Source organism: Nanorana parkeri, unplaced genomic scaffold, assembly GCF_000935625.1.
Source record: "Nanorana parkeri isolate BGI_ZX_2015 unplaced genomic scaffold, ASM93562v1 scaffold101, whole genome shotgun sequence".
Taxonomy (NCBI): domain Eukaryota; kingdom Metazoa; phylum Chordata; class Amphibia; order Anura; family Dicroglossidae; genus Nanorana; species Nanorana parkeri.
Genome location: NW_017306369.1, coordinates 1393304 through 1416114, shown reverse-complemented (window position 1 = coordinate 1416114; position 22811 = coordinate 1393304). Strand labels below are relative to the sequence as shown.

The 22811-nt window shown below is 39.8% G+C and overlaps 1 protein-coding gene across 1 annotated transcript in view; it reads left to right on the top strand.

The window, feature by feature from the left end:
- Positions 1–22811, top strand: part of ACSS3 (acyl-CoA synthetase short-chain family member 3) — a 100779-nt gene that overhangs the window by 20335 nt on the left and 57633 nt on the right. Inside the window, exon 3 of the mRNA XM_018552914.1 lies at positions 15304–15448. Coding sequence (XP_018408416.1) covers positions 15304–15448 — 145 coding nt within the window. The remainder of the gene's footprint in view (positions 1–15303; positions 15449–22811) is intronic.

Genomic DNA, 22811 nt, shown 5'->3' with positions numbered 1-22811 from the left:
GGGGGGAACCATTTTACAACCCTTTTCCCCCCCCCCCCCTTTCTTTTCCCTTACCTTCCCAAGGCATTTTGTGTTGCTTTCTTTGCACTATGATGCTTTCCTGTGGGTCAATTGAGAAAAGAACGGGTTATAATGACAATGTAATTCCTTATTATTTAATTTTTCTCTTACCTATATTATGGAATTTTGTTGATTTTTTTTTTCTCCTGGTAAGCAGCATGTGTGTTCCGGGTTGCTTTCCTTTCTTTAATCAGTGACCTCGCAGGGGTGTGAATTGTTTTTTGAATGCTTTTGAAAAATGGAAAGTTGTACAAAGTAGGTGAAAAGCAGATAAACATGGTTTCTAAATGCATGCACATGTAACCTTTTACCTGAATTTGCTAAATAAATACTGGATATTTTGTTAGAGGCTTAACTTAGCGGAAGGAGGCCAAACATGGTGTATGTGATCACTGGATTTTATTCTGCTATTCTTTATTTTATCCACACATGTGCATAAAAACATTTTTATAAATTACATCAATTCAATATGGTATTTTAGACTTTTAAAACATCACTAAATTTATTTGTACTGCAGATTGCTTAATGTTCTACCAGTAACTAGTCCTCATAAAGGTTGGCACAAATTCAACCACTGGTAGCAATGTGATTTTGTATGTGTACTTTGGCAATTTACCTGACCTTATTGGAGCTCCTCAAAGTCGGAATATACTACAGAAAGTTTCTAATGGGTTAATCAGCAGGAGAGAAGGGATAGTATTTACTGTATATTGTGTTTTGCTTCTTACATAAGTTCCTGAAGCATTTCTAAAGGATACAGAATGCTGTTTACAATTTGATCTTATGGAGCAGTTAGCAGTGTACCCTTATTATTGCCTTTTATGATGTATTGCTTTAATATGCTTTCCTTCTGCTGTACAAGTAAATGTGAATGCGTCTAAAACACATCTCAAATTTATACAAAAATCTGTTTTCTGTGTTTGACTTTTAAAGGGGTTCTAAAGCCTCCATGTTGTGCCTATATCTACTGATAGCAAGCAGTAGATCTAGGCAAAAAGTAAAAAAAAAAAAAACCTGCTTTGATAGCGGTTTAAACGTACCTCTTTATCGATGCGCACTCCCGCGCCGAGAATCTGAAACTGCTTGTGCGGCCGCAAAGCATCTTGGGGCGGGCGCATGCGCAGTTCGGATTCTCGGCCGGGAGACGAGCAGAGACACAAGGTAAGTCTGTGGATGCGTGCACCCGCCTGCAGACACCGGTGGACCGGAAGTGCCTGCAAGCAGAGAGGAGTCAGCGCTGGATTGGAGAGCCGCCGCACCGCTGGAGGGACATATGAAAAAATCAGGAAAGAAGAGGAAGATCGGATTCAGAGACATAATTTAAGGTAAGTGCTAACATTAACATGGGGGGGAGGGATTTTTTTTTTTTTTACTTTAATGTCACTTTAAGTGCATTTAGCCCCTGTTGTATTTATATACAAAAGATTAAAAAGTAATTCAAAGCAAGAAATAGAACTAGTTGTTAACTTGTATCCTAAATTGGACCGGAATTCTTGAATTAAAATGTCTTCCTCCACCCTTGTCGCAGCTGGCTACCTAAAAGAAAACATACAATTACTGAAATATTAAAATGCTATTGAAGTGAAAATGTTTTAAAGATATTTCACATGCCTATGAAGTCGCTTACAATGGATGCTGGCCTTTGGTGTTTAAAAGTTTTAGTTTCCTGTAGAGTCAGCTGGTCCTTTGAGCACTGGCCCTGATATCTTGTTTTTAGTCGTTTTTGACCCTTGTGTGTGCTAATAAGCTGTGTGTGTCTTAAATACACAGGCACAACAAGGTAATGTGCTCCCCTGCTCCTGCCTCCCTTCTTTCTTCTCCCTTTTTCAAGCTAGTAGATGAACAGTTGCTGGAAACGGCTCTATCCCTTGTGATTTTGTACTGGGCAGGAAGTGCATGGGAGCTGAGAGAGTTGGAGCCAGCTGTTTAGAGGCATTATGACTGTAAGTGTTTTGGCAAAAATGCATTTCTGGGCAATGTATAATAATTTGATCTGGATTCATTGAACAGTCCCAGAGATTATGCCAGATCGCTGGTTCTATGTAAGGCAGCCAGTCAGTTCTGATTTAAATTAGAACCAATGACTTGTTGCCCCAGACTTGTATTTCATTGGCCGTATAATTATTTAACCTTAGCAGCATCAGGGGGATAGGGGTGTTGGCGAAGAAAACCTAATTGTTTTGTAATTTGGTTACTCCAGGCAAGAAACATAACAGCTGGAAATTAAGGCCAAAAAAGTTTTACTTTTATGCTCTTTCTGAAACACAGGACCTTACAGTTGATGAGATTATACTTTGTCTGTATGGCATATGGTTTAGCAATTGCTGTTCCCAAAACTGCATATGTTACCAGCCGTGTGGATGGGAATTGTAGGTTGAGGGTATCCTGGACACAGTAGAATAATGCCTGCATGAAAAAAATACGGAAGTGGTCTTTTCAGAGTGCATATAAGTCAATGCTTTGTTTCTACCATTTTTGAAACCAAACTCCACTTAAAAATGGCAGTGGGCATACACAGGCGTAAATAAGTTCTAACCCTTTCCCGACTCTATCCAGACCTTAATAAAAATGCTGCATATGTTTTTTTAATTTTATTTGTTTTTTATTTTGCCATGACATACACTTTATCTGTATGACTTCCCTTGCTGTCTACCTGTTTTCGTTCATTTGCACTGTTCATTTCATCTGCTTTGTGTTTTCTATTATTGCAAAGGTGTTAGAAGATGGTATGGACAATTACTTCACAATGGTTGTTCTTCTTTTTTAAACTTTTGATTTTAGCATTTTTTCCCCCCTGTAGCATTTCATTAATGGTAATGCTTTAAACCAAAAAAGCTTGTTTGCTGTGTCCACCTGTTGGGATATATCTGTGTAAATGCTGTTAAATTTCCATAGCTTGAACTCTATGTAACTAACCTCTGTAACACTGTGTAAAAGAATGTCATTAGTATTATGTAATCTGTACTTGAGCAGGTGTTTGTGACCTGGTATCCTGTATGATTATTATATGTTGACAGATGAAGAAACTGATTGCTTTACAGCCAGAAAGTTCACTAAATCCATAGTTCCCTGTCCCTGGTCATTTGTGGTTATCCATTTACTTATATTACTTGATGATGTTACTATTGGAGCAAAGGAAATGATGGCTATAGGGCATAATAGAGGTACCAGTGCCGTGGCTAATTATTGAAGCAATACTGCCCTTTTCAATATTCGCTTGTTATCATCATAGCTATGTGCCAATTTTGACTATGTAAATTACAAACTGGTCATGTTCACAGTCGGACATTCTCTTTCCATGATCTAAACGTTTTATTTGCATGCTGATTGTCTGCTTCTTTTAGGTGTATGAAAGGGGTTAAAGGTCCACTAACACAAAGATAATTGTTTTTTTGAAAACCTTTATGTGGCCATTACATGTAATGATAGAGGTTTAGGATTTTACCTCCTTTTTTTCTTTTCTTCTTTTTTTATGTTAAAGAGGAACACCAGAAATGTAAACAGTTAACCCTTGCAGTGGGGCTACCCCTGCAGTGCATGGGTTAACTGCTTGTTTTGGTCTAGGAACAAAAATAAAGAAAATATAATCACTTGATCTTTGGTAAAGCAACACCCGGGGCACATGCCCCCCACAGCCCCCTCCTAGCTTCAGCCATGGATGTTATTTAGGTCCTAGAAAATACTTGACGCACATACAGTATTTGGACTTGCAGCTTGCCAGCCACAACCAGAGAGACCGGGAGTCAGTGAAGACATGATGTGAAACATCTGCAGGACAGAAGAAAATGCTAAATCTATCTTCAACAACAGCAATGTTCTTCATAAATGTGGACTACCTCTTGTGTGACTTATTGTATTCCTTTTTTATTATCCCAGCTAATAAAAGGTAAGACCTGACTGGGCCGCAACTCAATGCCACTTTTGTATTTTTTCTATTTTACTACTATTTTTATAAATGTGCTCCACCTGGGGCAAACTGGTCTTGGACACAGTTTTGTCCTTTTACAGTTATGTCCTTTTACATGTCCCTCTTTCCTTTCCTCAGTGTAACCCACATAGGTGCAGGGCTTGGCCATGACAATTTTCAAGCAAATGCTTTGTGGTGATTGGCAGAGCCACACAGTGAAGTTCTTCAGATTGGGGCAGAGGTGGAGTATATTGTTATGTAGGCTACACCAAGGTGGGTGAGCTGGGGTACTAAAAGTACAATTGTTTAAGTTCTCTTGCAGAGTAAATGCTCCAGAAAAAAATATTTTGCAATTTGTGTCAGGATTAATTTTTTTTCCATAGCAAGCCAATAGTTGAAGTTGCAGCACCCCTTTCTGGTCAATGTCTGGTGCAGACAAAACATCTTTTGTGCTGAACCAGATCGGAATAAACTATGTTCCTATTCTATATCTGATCTGATTCCACGTCAGAGTTTTCTTGGTGAGTTTGCACTGCCTGTGGATCTTGTCCGTTCAGCAAGTTTCCATACTGTCCATAAAGACTGGGACAGGAGGTGTTTCTTTTGCGTAAAGGGACATTTGAGACAGAACACTGACTTTGGTTTGGTATCTTTGCAATGTAAGTTTATATGCAATAGCTATTAGGCCAGTGGTTCTCAACCTGTGTAACCTCAGGACCCACATTTTGTCCTTGATCATTAAGTCGTGACCCAAGTCACACTGCAATGGAATGCACGGAATTAGGGTACAGTGCGTTCCGGTGTGGGCATACAAGCTGTGGCTTCCCACACCAGAATGCACGGCAGGTGCGATTGCATGGTACAGTGTGGTATTCGCACGGAACTATGTGATTAATGCATTGTATATGTGTGAACGCGCCTTGAAAAACACTGACATACATACACAACCACAGACACAAGACACACACACTCGCATACGTTTTCACACACACAGTCCTTGAATTTTCAGGTCCATCCAGTTTACCTACCTTACGAGAACTGAAGTGGATCCTCAGCCTGGGGTCCAGTGTGGACTGCTGTGCTGTGACAGAGCTCCATGCATATGTGCATTGTTTGTACAGCTCCCTTGCGCGCCCTGTAGAGGTGCCAGGAGCCAGAATGTGATGTCATTTCGGTCCAGGCACCTTTTATAGGACATGTGAGGGAGCTGTAAGCAATGCACGTATGGATGGAGCTCACTTACAGCCATAGCCCCATTTCATCCCAACTCAAGCTGACATTCGGCACATGGCAGCATATTTTGAATGGCTGCTTGGCGAGAGATCTGACAGTGCTGCGCTAGGGGGATGCTGAGGAGCCTCTCACTTAGAAAAGTGGAAGGCATGTAAGGAACCCATGAACATGAACATGGGGTCGCGACCCACTTTTGGGTCATGACCCACCAGTTGAGAACCACGGTATTAGGCAATATGATAACATGTTAAAGGCTGAAAGAAAGAATGTGGCTGGGATAAACCTATACCAACCCAATATGAAAAGGTTAGATAAGATAGATAGATACGTGCAGGAAAATTCCGTTAAGAAAGTGAGACCTTTTCATAAAACCTCATTATTATGCATGTAGATATATAACTGGTGTAAAGCAAAAGTGCAGCTATTCAAAGCAACTTGTTTGCTTTTGTTTTGTGTGCTACAAAATGACTGGTTAGAATGGTTTTTCCATTCCTTGTTGTGTTATTAAACACCATGATAAACCATAAGGAGGAAGTGTATAAAAGTGAAACCCCACATGCATTTGGAAAGCATTTTAGGGGGTAAGTGGACCTTAGCCATATTCAAGGTGTAAAATGAAACATGGTCACACCACAGCCCCGCCAGCCCCGCATTAAACTGAATTGTAGTTTTTCTTTCACCCTGCAGGCTGCTATGGCTGTGTGGCTATGCATGGCTTTGCACTCACAGCTGTGTAGTTCTCAATACAATACAAGTTTGGTGACATCACCGCACTTGTAGTCCATTTTTTTTTCTTCCTCCCATCCTTGCTGCTGAATGTCCTTGCCAAGTTCAGGGACGGGGATGTTTGGGAAAGTCTGCACGAGCCACAGCATTGCACTTACCATCCACGGTTGTAGAGCTTTACTGGATCCAATGCAGAAAATAAAAATGCACACTTTTCGTCACGACACTCTTCGTCATGCACACATGACGAAGAGTGCATTTATTATTTTTTTTCCCCAAAGAGTGGACTTTACCTTTTTTAAACCTTCTTTGATCTAAAACTATATTTTCTGAACAATGTCTGCTGCTGATTTTTGCTGGAATGGACTGCTTTTTTTCCTTTTAAAATCAAGAGATGAGGATTTAGTTGTGGAATGTATTTTCTTAATTTGGAAGTATGGTTTTTAAAGCAAATAATTCTATAACCTTCAGGGAGATGCTCCAGAGCATTTGTAATTCCTGCAGCTCATCTAAGCGTCCGTAACACTTAACCCTCCTCCTGCCTTGACCTTTAGCATGCAAACCCTAAGATAGTGTTGAAAATTCCCCTACAGTTAACCTTTTGCCTAAGTCGAGCTGCAATGGTCCTGAAAGTTGCTTCTCAGACATTATTATTGCATGTCATTTCTGTATACTCCCCTCATCCTGTGCCAGGAGCAAATTCAAGCTGTAAGCATTGAAAACATCTGATTGTGTGACTCTCTATCTCTACAACATATTCCATAGATAGAACATTACACCCTTGACCTTAATGTTCATGTGTTTTAGCAAAAGTATAAAATGTTAAAGGCAAAAATATTGTCTATTGTGGCCTATTAACAGTATGCGTTTTCTTAGGATTCATAGGAGGTCAGCAATGGCAGCCCCCCCCAAAAGGTTTCCTTGAAAACAAAGCTATAAGGAAAGAAAAGATCATAGTGCTGTAGAGCAGACTGAAAGAAATCTGAATTTGCCTGCTGGATAGAAATATGGAAACTGGCAGCACAGCATTGGTGTTAGAGGTGAAATGTTTGGGGCTTTTATCCTCCTTGCTTGAAGGATAAATCAATCCAAGAACACAATGTAATATACTGCAGCTTACCATTCTTTAGCTGTGGCAACTGCATTAGGTTTTATTTTTCAGGTTAAGAATGTTTTTAGTAAGTACTTAGGGACCTTGATGCATTTTTTTCAAGACCAAGTACAAGTACTTTCCCTCAGGTACTTGCCAATACCAATTACCGATATTTTTTCTTAAAGTGACGTGACATTTTTTCTAAAACAATACAGACTGATGATTTTATGGCAGTTTCCTAATTATGAAGAACTGTAATTCAATCCATGGTTATTCCCCAATGGAGAATGGCAAGCAGCAAAAGAGGACTAAGGATCCCATCAATCCATGATTATACAGCAATGGAGAATGGCAACCAGCATTAGAGGGCTACAGATCCCATTAATCCATGATTATACAGCAATGGACAATGGCAACCGGCTATAGAGGACCACAAACCTCAGCAATCCATGATTGTTAAGCAATGGAGACTGGCAACCAGCATTAGAGGACTACAAGTCCCAATAATCCATGATTATACAGCAATGGAGAATGGCAATCGACTATAGAAGACCACAAATCTCAGCAATCCATGATTATTCAGCAATGGAAAATGGTAACCAGCAATCATGGATTGCTGAGATTTGTAGTCCTCTATAGCTGGTTGCCATTCTCTATTGCTGCATTTATAATCTGAATAAACTGTGACTGTGCCATACACCAACAATAGAATAGGCAGACACGGTACATAATATAAGTATACCTTCTCTCAGGAGGGTAATGCAGGCGGGTGTGGACTGCAGAAGTGCTGCTACTCTACCAGGATCATTCAGGAGAAGTGCTGGGGGGCGGGCTCCAGAAGGACTGCTGTCACCAATGGGGCGCTGCATTTGCTGAGTCGCATGTGGTGCTGTCTCTGTGGGGACAAATCAGTACCAATGTGTCTGTGGGGTTTCTGCGCTGTGTTTGTGAACAACGAGCTCGCTCTGTGTGCAGGTGGGTGGTACTTAGGCGGAAGCAGCTCTGTGAGGTACCCAGCAGGCTACCCTGAGATCCCCAGCAAATGCTGGACCTCAAGGCAGGCCAAAGCTTTCTAAAAAAAATTAAGCCCCCGGTACCGGTGCTATGTATTGAGAAAATTCCCCGTATTGAGAAAATTCCCTGTATCAGCCCCAGTACAGATACTAGTATCGGTATCGGGACATCCCTAGTAAGGACAGAAAATACCTGTTGATGTTACCAGAAATGCATTGTCCTTGTCACTTCCTGTGAGCTGAACTGAAAGGAAAAACAATGTTCTCTTTCTTTTGTAAACTACTAATCTCCCCAGCCCCCCGCCCACCCCCATGTAACAAAAATGAACAAAGGCAGACTTGTTTGAAGTCTAGCCTTTGTGAAAACCATGAGTGCCCCAGATACACTTCAACTGCATGGTCTCTACCCAGGACAAGTATGTGTTGAGAAGATTTGATTTTACTGACTGCATACTTGTTCTGCTCTGGCATCAAAGCTGGTTAGACAAAATTCACTCGGAGGGTGGCCCTGTTGGCAGCCTCCTTTCCAATATCCTCTGATCTGAGAATAAAAGCAGGAACATTTTTTGGTCTCAAAATGACTGCAGCGAATTAGCTGCAGTCACTGTTCGTGTATTCTCACAGCTGCACACTCACCGCTGTGAGTATACAGTATCCACAGCGGGAGATTTGTCCATTCACAATGTTTAATGTAGATGGAGGAATCTGTTTAGCTTATTTTCATTCAGCCCACATACTAAATGAAAAAAATATCTACTGGTTTATAGGCAACTTTTAGAAGTAAAATATGGGTAAGGATGACCTTTTTAGCACCTTACAAAGCTGCTGTTCTGCATTAAAAGAGCTCTAAAGTCCCAGAATACACTATCCTGTTATAACATCAGCATTGTAATCAGAATACATAATAGACGTTGATCATAATGTAATCAAAGCTAACTTTAAAAATCCTTTTATGTAGTGAGTGCTGCCTTCTGTCTGCTTATTACTTTTCAACAACTTCCTGGATTCCCAGTGTACTTTGCATCACATCAGGCAGCAGGGAAAGAAATGCAATCTCAATTTCTCAAGACTACGTATCCCATCATGCATTGCTTCCATGATGTTACATCATGGGAAGTTCAGACAACAGACCTAGTTAGAGTGGTGACACGAGGAATGCATATTCACAGTGCGGAGTGAAAATGTGTCCATGCCTTGAGGAAGTCCATCCTATGGGCATCTTCAATACATAAGTTTACAAACTTCTGGATGGATATGGTTATTAGGAGTAGGAGAGCACCTTTGGAAATTCAATATAGAAATACATATTTAATTTTAGTTTTTGACCTTGAATATCTATTTAATGCTGGGACACTTTGATACGGCAAAGTTTCTGCACTTCCTTGCAGTTTTGGAGTTTGTCTGCATACTTGCTACACATTACTGTTCACCGGCGAGGCTGCACATCATATTGATGGGCCAATAGGATTGTATGGGGGTGGCTGGAACTGGGAAAGCTCCTTTTCCTGATCAGAACTGCCTTGTTTATGGACAGAGCAGGGGGAAATATGCAGGCATATTCAACTCTAGCTACCTGCTCTTCATATCTGTCAGTAGCTTCTTTTGAGAACAAGTCGGCATTGGCCTTAGACAGATTCCCTAATATACTTCCTACCGTTCTGAAACAATCAGTGAGAAGTTAGCAGTTTTTGTATATTCTATTGAAAAGGCATATACTGTATCATTAAGTTAAGCACTTGTCTGAAAGTCTTCTGAAGTTGACATTTGTCCTAATACAAAATGTGCATAGTGGGTTTGGGACAGCTAGGCACCTATTTGCTGTATTGTAGATAAGGTGCTTGGCATCTTCCAGCAAATGCTTTTGGACCAGCAATAAAGAAAACCTTGTCCTGAGAAATGTGCCAGGACTTGCATTGAGTTAGAGTTCGAATCCAAACTTTATCCATGTTCTAAAGTTCGAATTCAAACTGAACATAGTGGTGTTCGGCCCATCACTAGTTATAACCCCTCTCTGCTTTTTGCTATATATGTCCCATTGGGGAGATATCCCTTCACATCCTGTCTAACAGCCACAACAGGAAGTAAGAGAAAATCCTCCAAAATGATGGAAATCCATGGTGGTCAGCAGGGTCACCAGAGCTAGTGTACCCATTGGAAGATTTCCCAGTTTCTTTCACTTTAAGCAATCAAAAGAGAGGGTGAATCTCCCTAACGGGGACACAGATGTCAATGAAAACCTGGCACATGTTCTAATCCCTCTCCACTATATCCAAAACCCCCCCAAAAAGTTTTGCCTTCAGGTTATTATCTACTTTTTATGTGATACAGCAGAGTCTTTTCAACAATTGTTTTTATAAAGTTGAAGACCTAGTTTTGAAAGGATTCTTGCACTATGTAGAAAAAGTTACTGCCTTTTTCATATTAATTTCCTCGACGGCTCTATTGACTCACTAGAGGCCAGAAGTCTGTGGAAAGTAGATCACAGATCCTGTATTCTAGGTCTATGAACACATGCCTGTCTAATGAATCATTTGTAAAAAAATGATGCTTTGACTACAGACCTTTGTAGAGTCTGAAATATAGAACACGCTGAGAATTACAAAGAATTTCATTTTATCTTGAGAGTATTTTTTTTGCTACTAATTCATTGTTCAGTAACAAATACTACTTTCTTTTAGTACACACATATACAATATAATCTCTACATTTTCCATTAAATCTAAAAGGTGATACTGTGTTAAGGTGATGGGTACAAACTACCGGTATATCTAGCTATAAAAATGATGCATTTTATAGCACCCAAACCTCTAAGTTGTGTGTGTGTGTGTGTAATATATATATATCTACTGGTCATGATATGGTCATGAGACACACACTTATACAGTGTGTGTGTGCATATATATATATAGTGTGTGTGTATATATATATATATATGCACACACACACTGTATAAGTGTGTGTCTCATGACCATATCTGAAAATTCATTTGTATAAGTGTGTGTCTCATGACCATATCTGAAAATTCATTGGTGGCTAGCGTGTGTGGTTCATCATGATTGATGTGGACCTACAGCACTGGAAGATGTGATAAATGATAGATTTACTTTGTGTTTTTGTTTGTGGTTTTTTTTCTTGGGTTTTGGTGTTTTATATACTTCTTTTTTTTCTGTAAATGAGTAAAAATCAGTACTATTTACACTAGGGATGTCCCGATACCACTTTTTCAAGACCAAGTACTGTCCCTCATGTACTTGCCGATACCAATTACCGATACTTTTTCTTAAAGGGACATGTGACATTTTTTCTAAAACAATACAGACTAATGATTTTAGGGCAGTTTCTCACCAGTGCTGCATGCATTGGAGGTGACAGGTTCTCTTTAAGGTGACATTAGGGGTCTTTTAGACCTCTAGTGTCACCTTTCTACTTCACTGGATTCACTGAATGTAAATACAGCAGGCAGTGGCTGGGAGCAATAGCCAGCCTGCTATTGGATATTTTAAATTGCAATAGGCAATAGCAGGCAGGCTATTGTACCCGCCTGCTGTCAATCAGCAAAGGAGGGAACTGAAGACAAAGTTCTCAATCAGGTCCTCTGTGCTGATTGACAGCAGGCAATGGTGGGGGGGGGGGGGATTGTTACAAGTGTCCATTCCTTTTTCACTTGAGGAAACTCCTTTTTCACTTGAGGAAACTGTTTGCTTTTTGTGGTATATCTCAGTGTAAGATGTCCATGCTCCTTATGTGTTTAATAATGCTCTCACCAGACGTACACAGAAGTTTTCCCTCTCAATGAAAGAAGAGAATGTCCGTTCTGTGTGAAGGAAAGATTTACAGCTTCTCTCCCCCGTGAGCACACTGAATGGACATTCTCTTCGTACAATGAGAGTGAAAACTGCTGTGCAGCAAGGAGCACGGGCATCTCACACTGACATATATCACCAAAAGGAAACTGATTCATAAAGTTGAAAAGGACGGGACACGGAGGAGCAGCAGCAGCTAAGACACAGGGGGAGGGGGGCAGCGGGGGATTTCACAGCTGCCGTCTCTTCTGCCTTCTGGTGCTGGCTACAGTGGTCTGTGAAAGGGACGCAGAGCTCTGCAGTCAGCACCAGCATGGAGAAGAGACTGTCCGCACAACACTTACCCCCGCCATGCTGTCTCACTTCCGGCGAGATCAGAGGGAAGAGGGAGCCCCGTTTGGTGGAGAGGTATTCCGGGGGAGGGGCTATAAGGGTCAATGGCCGAAGCTAGTTAAAAAAATGTAAACGGCCGGTATCTGATCTAGGCATCGGGGCCTTTTCAGGAGTACAAGTACTCCTGAAAAATGCCTTGTATCGGCCCCGATACCGGTACTAGCATCGGTATCGGGACATCCCTAATTTACACCTTACTCATACACGTGGCTGGGCTACAAAATTTGACAGCCTGTGCCTTTGTACAGTTCGGGGGAAGGGGAGGGAGGGGCACACTCCCTTCCCTTTCCTGGCCAGCCAGGCACAGATATGGGTCTGATATGTATTTTTGTTTTATGCATGGGCTAACTCATTAAAATCCATATCACATTCATAGGGTTTAGGGACACCACACTTTTTTCCATCAGGTCCCCCTTTAAATTTACACCAGGCCCCTATCTAGGATAAGGGTCTGGTATGGATTTATTTATTTTTTTTTGCACAGCATCATTGGTCTTTATGGTGCACCATAGCATGTAGAAAAGTCACTCTCTCTAATGTTCCTGGTGACTGTTATCACAGAAAGTGAAAATGAAAGAAAATCCCAAATTTTGGGCTGTCATCAGAAAAGAGAGATGTGAAATATTCCATTGGAAACACTAGTTCTGGTGACTCTGTTGGCCTACAGGGATTCCCCTAACTTTGAAGGGATTTCCTCTGTTTATACCTAGGCATAGGTGTTATTGCGCTTATTAGCGGGTGTTTTTGCGCGTCTCGCACATTTTTTCGTGTGAAAGACATTGTGGTCAATGAACAAACACATGCAATGTGCAAAACACTTGTGACCTGCCTTTCCAGGGGTTTCCATTAACATCTATGGGACCAAAGGAGCTGTAATGTACTTTTTCCAGCATTCAGCGTTTTTACAGCTTGCGACAAAATGCTCAGGTGGGAACAGGGGCCATTGAAATAAATGGGATTTCTTGTGTTGAGAGATTTGTCACGCTTCGCTTTCAGCTTCAAAACGCCTAGGTGTGAATAGGGACTTTAACAAGCACAGACTGCAGCTGGCTCAATTGCGCCTATAACATAAAGTAGAGATCCCTTACATAAAGTGTGCTACTGGCTGGATCACCAGGCAAAAATTAATGAAAAAAATTAAAACCAAAACTAATGCAGCTAAATTGAAAGATTTGATGTTGTGGGTTTACATACTTGGTACAATTGTATTGGTAAGTAAGCTTATATTGGTTCTTGGGTGGTGATTTTGTTTGGGGACATCAAAAGTCAGAATAATGTTCATAAAGTAAATTATTATGTTTGAAATCTACTAAAAAAATTTAATTTGTCTTCCAGTTCATTACACTAACTGAATTCTTCTCTTCCAATCTCTAATTGGAGTCATTATTATCAGCTAAAATATCTGTGCATGGGGACCTGGGGCTTTCGGGAAGTATTTGCCTTACCAAACCCTTTCATCAAGAGGAAAAACTGTTTCTTCAATACATAAGCAGTTAAATCTGAAGGATATAGGGCATGCTATGTTAACGTTTTACTTTTATCTTCTGCCTGATGATTCTCTCGTGGTGTTTAATATATTCATAACAAATGAATAATCAATACTCATTCCTATTTTTTTTTCCTGCAAGCTAACATACTTCCTTTTTTTTCATCTCAACAGAGGGTGATATTTGTTAAAGACGGATATTTTTTTATCTATAGCAAATACTACTTGCCATTTTTCTGTTATACGAGTTTAATTGGCCACATTTAGGAAATGTTTTAAAATATTTTTTCTGTTTAGTCGGGTAGGTTTGTATTACTGTATATGACTTTTTATATTGATCCTGTTCAGCTAGGAGCACTAATCTGTACAATTCTTTCTGCTGTTCAATTGTTTGCATTTACTTCAGAACACACAGCCCGATGAAACAGTGAAAGGGCAGATCTCTGTCCTAGTTCATATGGCTATTTATGAAATATTAATGAGGGAAACACAAGTGAGCAACTGCTGTTTTGTTAGAAAGCCCAGAATGCTTTAAAAACCCAGCATCATGGAAGCACCTGGGACTAAATGTTTATTTCTGTAATTTATTTAAGATCAATTCATAAAAAGGTGTACAACTTATAGGGGATGATATATAAAACTTTATAAACATTTTATTTGCTCTTTGGCTCCATCTAGTGGTAGGAATGCTGTGCTAAAACGGGCAGACGTTTTATAAATCATCCCCCTAGTGCTTGGTCATTTTATTTTTGAATACTTATAATAGTTTCCCTTTTAAAAAGAATGCACTAACAAAACACACATTTTGTCATAATTGGTATATTGGTTAATATTTGAATTGCAATCAGAATTGTGTGTTCCCTTTTTTGTCACTGATGAATGATGAGCACTTTGTTAAACATTTAAAAAATGTGTATTCCTAAGCCTAAGGAAAACTTATGACTTTAAGTTCCTTAAGGGTAATTTTGTAATGATAATGTAGTGCATTCCTAATGATGTGTACTGTATTAGACAAAAGTGCTTCAGCATCATTAAGCAGCTGGGGCCACCATGAGTATGGACCAGTCATAGTAATAAATGAGGCCATGACACGTTCTTTTGAAGCCCATCCCCACTTTTGTAAATCACCCCTGCCCCCTTTGCCAAGTTTAAAAAAGTTATTCATAGCTTAAATCCAGTGTTATTCTGCCTAGTACAATGACATCAATAGTACTTGTTGTCCGACAGCAATAAACATTTCTTACTGCTTCACTAAGCTGTGCTTCGTTCATGTGATGACGTGGGAGCACTGTTCAGTGCTGTAGTACTGGAGTGTTGCCATACGCCAAGGGGTGTGCCCATAACAGTCTGGGCTCACAGGAAGTGGGTACAATTACTCTGGCTATCAATTCAGCCTGGAAGAGAAGCACCCTTTAGAGAAGGAATTAGCTTTTTGTGGGGGATAGAGCCAGAGTGCAGTTGAGTATTGCAGCAAAACCTGTCTGTGCTGGGCAAATTATTGATAAAAGGAAAACAGGGGCTTTCATTTAAAATTCTCCTTTTCATATTACTACACTTTGTTCATTTGTGTGATTTTCATTCTGTTTCAGGTTTACTGGAGGAGAACTCAACATATGTTACAATGCTCTTGATCGTCACATAGAAAATGGTCGAGGAGATCAAATTGCTGTTATACATGACAGTCCAGTAACTGACACTAAGCAGCCTATTACATACAGAGAAGTTTATGAACAGGTAATTATTGTGCATCAGCAGATATCACTTTTTATATAAAACTTTGTATAAGCCATTTTTCATCTTTTTCTATGGTATATCAGGCTATTTCTCAATGCTGTCCCCAATCAATAGCGGACCATGTGTGATCTATTTTAAAAAAGGATAACGTTCTCATGGATTGAATCAATAAATCAATAACCTCTGTTCACAGTGAAGGTTTGAAAGTTTATTTAGAGTTAAGCTGGCCATATACTCCTTTTCATTTTGGAGAAATTCGAGCTGTGGGTGGCCCTGTTGTTGGCATCACCCAACTAAACAAAAGTCGCTTCAAAAATTGTCAAGCATATCCTATCAGATGCAGTCTCTGTTTGGGTATTTAGGTAGATACTGGTGCTATGACTGGTGGTTGGAACGTATTGATTTTCTCTTGTTCAACCCATGTGCTGAACGAGAGAAATCCATGCATGTATGGGTAACCCTACAAAGTAAAGTAACAATTAGAAAGTAGAGTAATTATCACACATGGAGATCCTAGACTTGAATTATCCAAGGTACTGACCATCCAAACTCCTGAAACAAAGAGTCAAACTTTGTCCATGTACCACAACAAGGCATTCCAAAAAACCTGAGGTCAACAATTTGTTCTAACATCTTTCTATAAACCTATTATATAATGAACCTAACACTAGCATATAAGCACAGTAATGTAATTTAATCATTGGTGAAATACATGATCATTATTTATCTTTATAAGGTTATTTCTCTCACCAAGCTAACATTTGTAAAACAAAAGCTTCCAGAAATAAGAAATATACCTGCTGATGGCTTCCAGTCCAGAATATGTTTTCGGTCGGAAGCACTGCTGTAACTTTTCCTTTGTATACAGAAGCGCCAGTCTGCATGCAGGGAGAATTGCTTTTGAAGATGCTGTTTCTCCTCCAAGTCTGCTCCACAGGACTTAGAGGGAGAACAAGACCTCTCAATGTAAGAAGCACATTTCTTCATAGCTGAACGGTGTTAATTGAAAGTTGAGGGCAGGAATAAAGTAATCTTAGTAGTGCAGGGGTAGAGCATCTATCTATCTATCTATCTATCTATCTAGATGATTTTTAGTATTCTTTGTGAATAGAATTGCTGTCAGTGCAGATTCCTCCATCCACTCTTTGAAGTATAAATGTGGGGAACTTCTTTTTGTTCAGCCCACAGGCTGAACGAGAGAAATTGTAGTGTGTGGGACTAGCCATGGTACCTTTTAGGAAGTACAGAAAATACCTGTTGATCTAGCCAGCATGCCTAATGTCACCTCTGTGATCAATGTATACAGCAAAATTAATCTAAGCAATCAACCTGCATTTAATGGAGATAAACAAAGGCAGACATGTTTGAAGTGCAGCCTGGTTGACAACCATGACTGCCTCCATAGATGCAGTGGAGGAGTGAGTGTAGCCACACAAGGACAGGAAGTCTGCTATTTGAAGATTCCCTGCTGAAAATAAAGGTTAAAAAAAAACAAATGACATCATATATTAAATATTTATCTTTGGGTTTGGATACACTGTAAACTGTGGTTCTCTTTATCACTGCTGTATGTTTGAATTAATAATTGCAGTTGACATCACATTACCCTCTGCTCTGGAACATTAAATCAGTCACAAATTGGTCAAACATTAGATGTGCCCAGAAACAATATTTTTTGAACAGACAATTATTTCTTCCGTGCTGGGGCTTCTTTATGCTATCAACCCTTTTTTTATGGTAGAATACTGAGATTTATCATACACTGTATTTAGTGCTCTACAACCCTAGCCTCTTTTTGTTTTTTAACCTATGGCGTGCAGAGGAATTAATATTTTCTGATTGTTTGGGTATTTACAAGCATCCCTGGTATATATATCCTATCACCTCCTGTTTTTACTGAGGTTTTCTGAATACACTAAAGGAGTTTAAAGTTTCACTGCTTTTCTACCTTTTAAACAGTGGATTGGAGGACTATTATTTCCCAGCGCCACTTAAAAACGTTGCTGGAGAAAAGACCTATGGGCTCCATTCCATCCGCTTATTGCTGTGTATCGAGGCATCATTACTCGGCTTGGTACACTATCTCTCTGTATCAATGTGCCTCATGACAAGTCTAATGGAGGCTGAGCGGCCCCATACCATGTAATCGATGAAATGACCAGTGGAGATTTTTACCAGCCATGGCTTTTTCCAGTGCATCCCCAATATACAGACAAGGCAATTTGCCTTGTTTCAATGGGCACAGTTCACACCACCTCATTTCAGTAGTGTGTGCTGTAAACAAAGTATGGCATGTTGTACTTTTTTTCAGCACAGGAGGTTGTGACACAGTACAACCGCATTGCACTGCGTTGTGCTGACTGAAAGATTATCAAGCACCATCTTTTAACCCCCCAGTGCCAGCATGCTTCTTAATTTTTCTAAAAAATTAGATCACCTTGGGGTTTTCCTTTCATTCTGGGGGTTTTCTACTGTCTTGGCATTTTTATTTTAACGTAAAAACCTCCAAAATGAAAGAAAAACCCCAAGGTGATCCAATTTTGGTGAAAATTAAGAAACATGTTGGCACTGGGGGTTCTAAAGATGGTGCTTGATAATCTTTCAGTCAGCACAGCGCAGTGCTGTGTTATTTAAATTAGTGCTAGGTCTTATTTTCGGGGTAGGTCTTACTTTCGGGGAAACACGGTAGTAAAAAAAAAATGGCCTGGTAATAAAAGGATATTACAGACTGCTGCTCAAGTAGTTAAAATGATCCATGTACAGTATATGCATTTTTGTTTCTTTATGTATGTATAAATGTCCTTGTAAAGCGTATAATCTGGGAATATGTGTGTACTATATAGTGAGGCTCCATGTTTATCTTATGCTGTAATGAGCTGTCATCCAAAGATTTGTAATCCTGCTGATGAGCTTTTCATCTAATGGTTGTGCCCTGCAGTCCTTCACTGTAGTCAGCTGTACCCTCTAGTCAAAACCTGTTTGCAGGTATTAAATGATGGCTTTGTGATTATGTATGGGCACCTTCACGTTTTATTTTCTACCGAAGTGAATTCTGTTTCTCTGGAGGTAATATTTGACCCTGTGCTTGTTTTTCAAACCTATGTAACTCTTGCAGAGATAACTACGCAAGTCGCTGAGCTATTATAACCCTGCGTATGACTCATTAGGAAGGTTATTGTGATGGTCAGCTGTCGAAAAGGTTTGGCAGTATTAAAGTGTACTATCTATTAAGAGCATTCTAACAGCAATATCTATGATCATTTTTAAAGTATGTAAAAAAGTAATATATTGTTTTATAAATAGTTAAAAAAAATAAAAAAAATAAAAAAAAAATTGTGCCTCATTAGGGAGATTTCCCTTTACTTCTAGTACCGCAGATTTAACAAGAAGTAAGAGGATATCTGTCCAATGTGAGGAAAATCCCCTCTTAAGGTGCCCATACACCTATCAATATTTTTGTTTTTTGTTTGTTTGGAAATCGTCCACGAATGATCTTTCGTATGATAATTGATCAGCTGATGGGACACCCAACGATTTTCATTACTGTACTCCTGGCGATGCAAAACGTTCTGTGTGAACCAGGTCTAATTGTGCCCAAATGTGCATCATAACGCACAAAAACACTGTTCCCCTTTATTCCTGTTCTGGTGGCAACTAAATATTTTGGATTTACCCTCACATTCCTGGTGACATAGGGAGCTTCATTCTTAAATGTCCTGATCACCAAACGGGGACACAGACAAGAATGACATCCTGACAGTGGTTGTGAACCCTCACCATTCTATCTTAATCTAAAAAAAGAAAAACGTTTTTTTGCCTTTTTAGTAAGGGGGCTAAATGCAAGTATACCTATTTACTAAACATTTAAATATGACCTACCCATAATTTAATTTACACAGGGAAAGCAGTAGATGTGAAGAGGCATAAACAATGACATAACAAAAGGGCAGCTCAAACCTCATACATATTAAAAGTTCTAGTGATCCTTCTGCAGCAATGCAAACCTAAAGTAGATCTTACATGCATAACCAAGGCATCAACCTGCCAGAAAGTTTTCCTCCTGGAGTTCTTCTTCAATATGAAGAGTAAAGAAGAACTCTAGGCAAAACTTTTTTTTAACCCTTGCACTGGGGCTTCCCCCGGACTGCAAGGGTTAACTACTCATTTTTGTCCAGGTGCTAAAGAAAATGTTATACTCACCTGTACCGCAGAGCCGGCTTGCTCTTAGACCAGTCCTTCCAGCCTCTTTCCCCCTCCTCTGCAGCAGTCTAAGGTCCCAAAAATCATCACGTTCTATTATTATTATTATTATACAGGATTTATATAGCGCCAACAGTTTGCGCAGCGCTTTACAATATTGTAAATATTGATTGTAAAGGAAGACATTACAATCACAATTCAAGACAAGATGGGAAGGAGGGCCCTGACCTGAGGGCTTACAATCTAAACAATGTGTATAGACGTGAGGATGCCAAAGAACATTCCAATGCTGCAGCGTAGGTGTAGACTGGCTTCAGAGACTGAAGCAGGGAGCCAACTCTGCGGTTCAGGTGAGGTAAAACTTTTTTTTTCTTTAAGCACCTAGACAAAAATGGGCAGTTAACCCTTGCAGTGCAGAGTAGCCCCACTGCAAAGGTTAATAAACGTTTTGCCCAGAGTTTTTTAAGTAATTTCATCTAGCAATACAGATTTACAGTGTTATGGCAGTATTTAATATATCACTATTTAAAGACTGTCATAAAAGGGCATGCAGGGATACCTTTTCTAATACAGTCTCCAAAGTGACAAGTGACACAGTATTAACCAATGCTGGAACACAAAACAGCACTCGCTACTGTGGTATGTCTCTTTATTATATTCAAATAGAATATTATTTATATTTTCTTTTCTAGTTAGATTTTTTTCTTTTCTCTAAATGTGATCATAATGTAAGCTCCTTTTTAACTTGTCAGTCTTAAAGCAATTATTATAAGATAACCTCCATAGACAAAATAACAAGACTACGACTTCACTTACATTTAATAATACCTACATGAAAGAAGCGATTATATGCATCCAGGAGGAATAGTACTGTAGAAATAAAGGACCTTTGTTTTCTATTATGCCTTATCCTCTTTGTGCCTGTCAGCAAAGATATGAAAAATACACAATGTCAAGTTCACTAAACGCAAATCTTAGGCCAATTATATTCTGTCCTTCAGCAATACTGCAAACACCATTTTATGCCCTCACTTCCAGTGACACCCATTCTACTCAAGGTGACAGCTTGTCCACTGCACTGCATAATACAGTATATAAAAAGCCTAGTTTAACATTGTTTGTTCATGAGCCAGAAAACATTTTAGTTGTAATAAATCATGTGTGTCTTATGTTTCATGCATTCCATAGTAAAATGCATCCTCAAATTTAAATATGTGACATTTCACTGAAAACAAGAACATTTTTTTTTTTTCTCAAAAGATAAAGATCATCCTATTTTAACATGCTTACTAATGGTTATTTTAATTATAGCCACAATCCTTTTTAGCACATATTTGAATATGCCCCCTCAATAAAGGAGTAAGAGGCGCAAAGTGGACTCGCATCATACCGACATTCACAGACGAGTTACCCAAGGTTATGCAACACTTGGCATTTGGGAATCAGGTCTACATTTCTTGTCACATTGGAGAGCCTCTCTTCTGTAAACCTAGCAACTCCTCTGACCCTGTAAATAACATGCAGCCTCTATGTAATGTCTGTGATCTCCCCTGACCCAGGGACTAACATGCAGCCTCTCTGTAATCCCCAAGCATCTCTTCTGACCCAGGGAACAACATGCAGCCTGTCGTTAATCCCCTAGCATCTCCTCTGGCCCAGGGAACAAGCATACAGCTTCTCTGGAATCCCCTAGCATCTCCACTGACCTAGGGAACAACATATAGCTTCTCTGTAATCCCATAGCATCTTCTCTGATCCAGGGGACAGCATGCAACACTGCAAGTATCCTCCACTGACCTAGGAAACCACATGTAGCCTCTCTACAATACTTTTTCTGACAAATGGGAAAAAAGTGTTTATTCTCCCTGTAATCTCTACCATCTTTTCTGACCCATAAAATGGAGTGCAGTCTTTCCACTAACCAAGAAAATAGTGTGCAGCCTCTTTATAATCTCTAGCATAAGGGTAGACATACTCCACACATTATCTGTTGTGGAAATCCAATTCGGCATTGTAGGACTCTGACAGCCACATGCATGACTTGCAGAGGCATGGTGGGATTTATAATTTCAACACAGTTGGAGTTCTGAGGTTGCCTACCCTTGCTCCAGCATCCCCACTACACAATAATAAATATGTACAGCCTCCCTGCAATCCCTATTATATCCACTGAACTTTAAAATGGCGCTGTACAGCCTCCCTGGAAACTCTAGCATGTCCATGAGCCATTACAGCTGTATAGAGCCACCCTGGAATCCCTAGCGTCTCCACTGACCTTTAAAAGGGTGTACATGCTCCCTGGAATCCCTAGCATGTCCACCGACTTATAAAAGGAAACAGAATTCAGCCTACAATCCCCAACATCTCTTCTAAATCATGAACAGCGTGAAGCTTCCCCATGACCCTAGCATCTCCTCGGACCCATGAAATGGCATGCAGCCTCTCTGTAATCCCTAGCATTTTCTTTGTCCCAGGAAGCAGTCCCCTGCAGCAGTCACTCAGCAGCAGTAAAGTGTTAAAGTGGACCTCCCATCTGATATATTTTCATGTAAACAGCAGCATGCTAAGTAATATGTCAGTGTAATTCTTCCAGACTTTCACTTTTACAGAGATCAAAGTACTCCCTTGAAAAGGCATGCGTGTGCTCTTCTCTAAAGAAGGATGCTGGCTCAGAGATGACACAATCATGCAGTGCCTGTACAGTTCTTAATGCTGAACTCCAGGATGAGCAATTATTGTCTAAATACAAAAGGCATGTGTATTGTTGCTTTGATCTTGGTGTGCTTTATATATTTCTTCCAGATCTGTGCAGTAATCTAGCATGAACCTTTTCCTCTGTGCAGGAGCTTCCTGTAGAACAATCTGTGCTGCTCTCTCTTCTGCAGGGTGACTGGTCTTGTATTTGCTCCTTTTTTGTGTGTTTTTTTGTTGTTGCAGGCAGCCTGTAATGGGTGGGGCCTGCTGGGTCCCTCCCACGGATTTGCTCTCTGAATAGGCTATCCGCAGCACAATGATAATGTTACTGCTACATTTATATAGTAATGTCTAAATTGTCATAAGGCATTTGGGCACACAAAGTGTATTTATATCCTATATGGAAGAATCTATTTCAATAAAAAATCTATTTAAAAAATGTGTGCATTGAGTTAAATTGGTCAGTCTT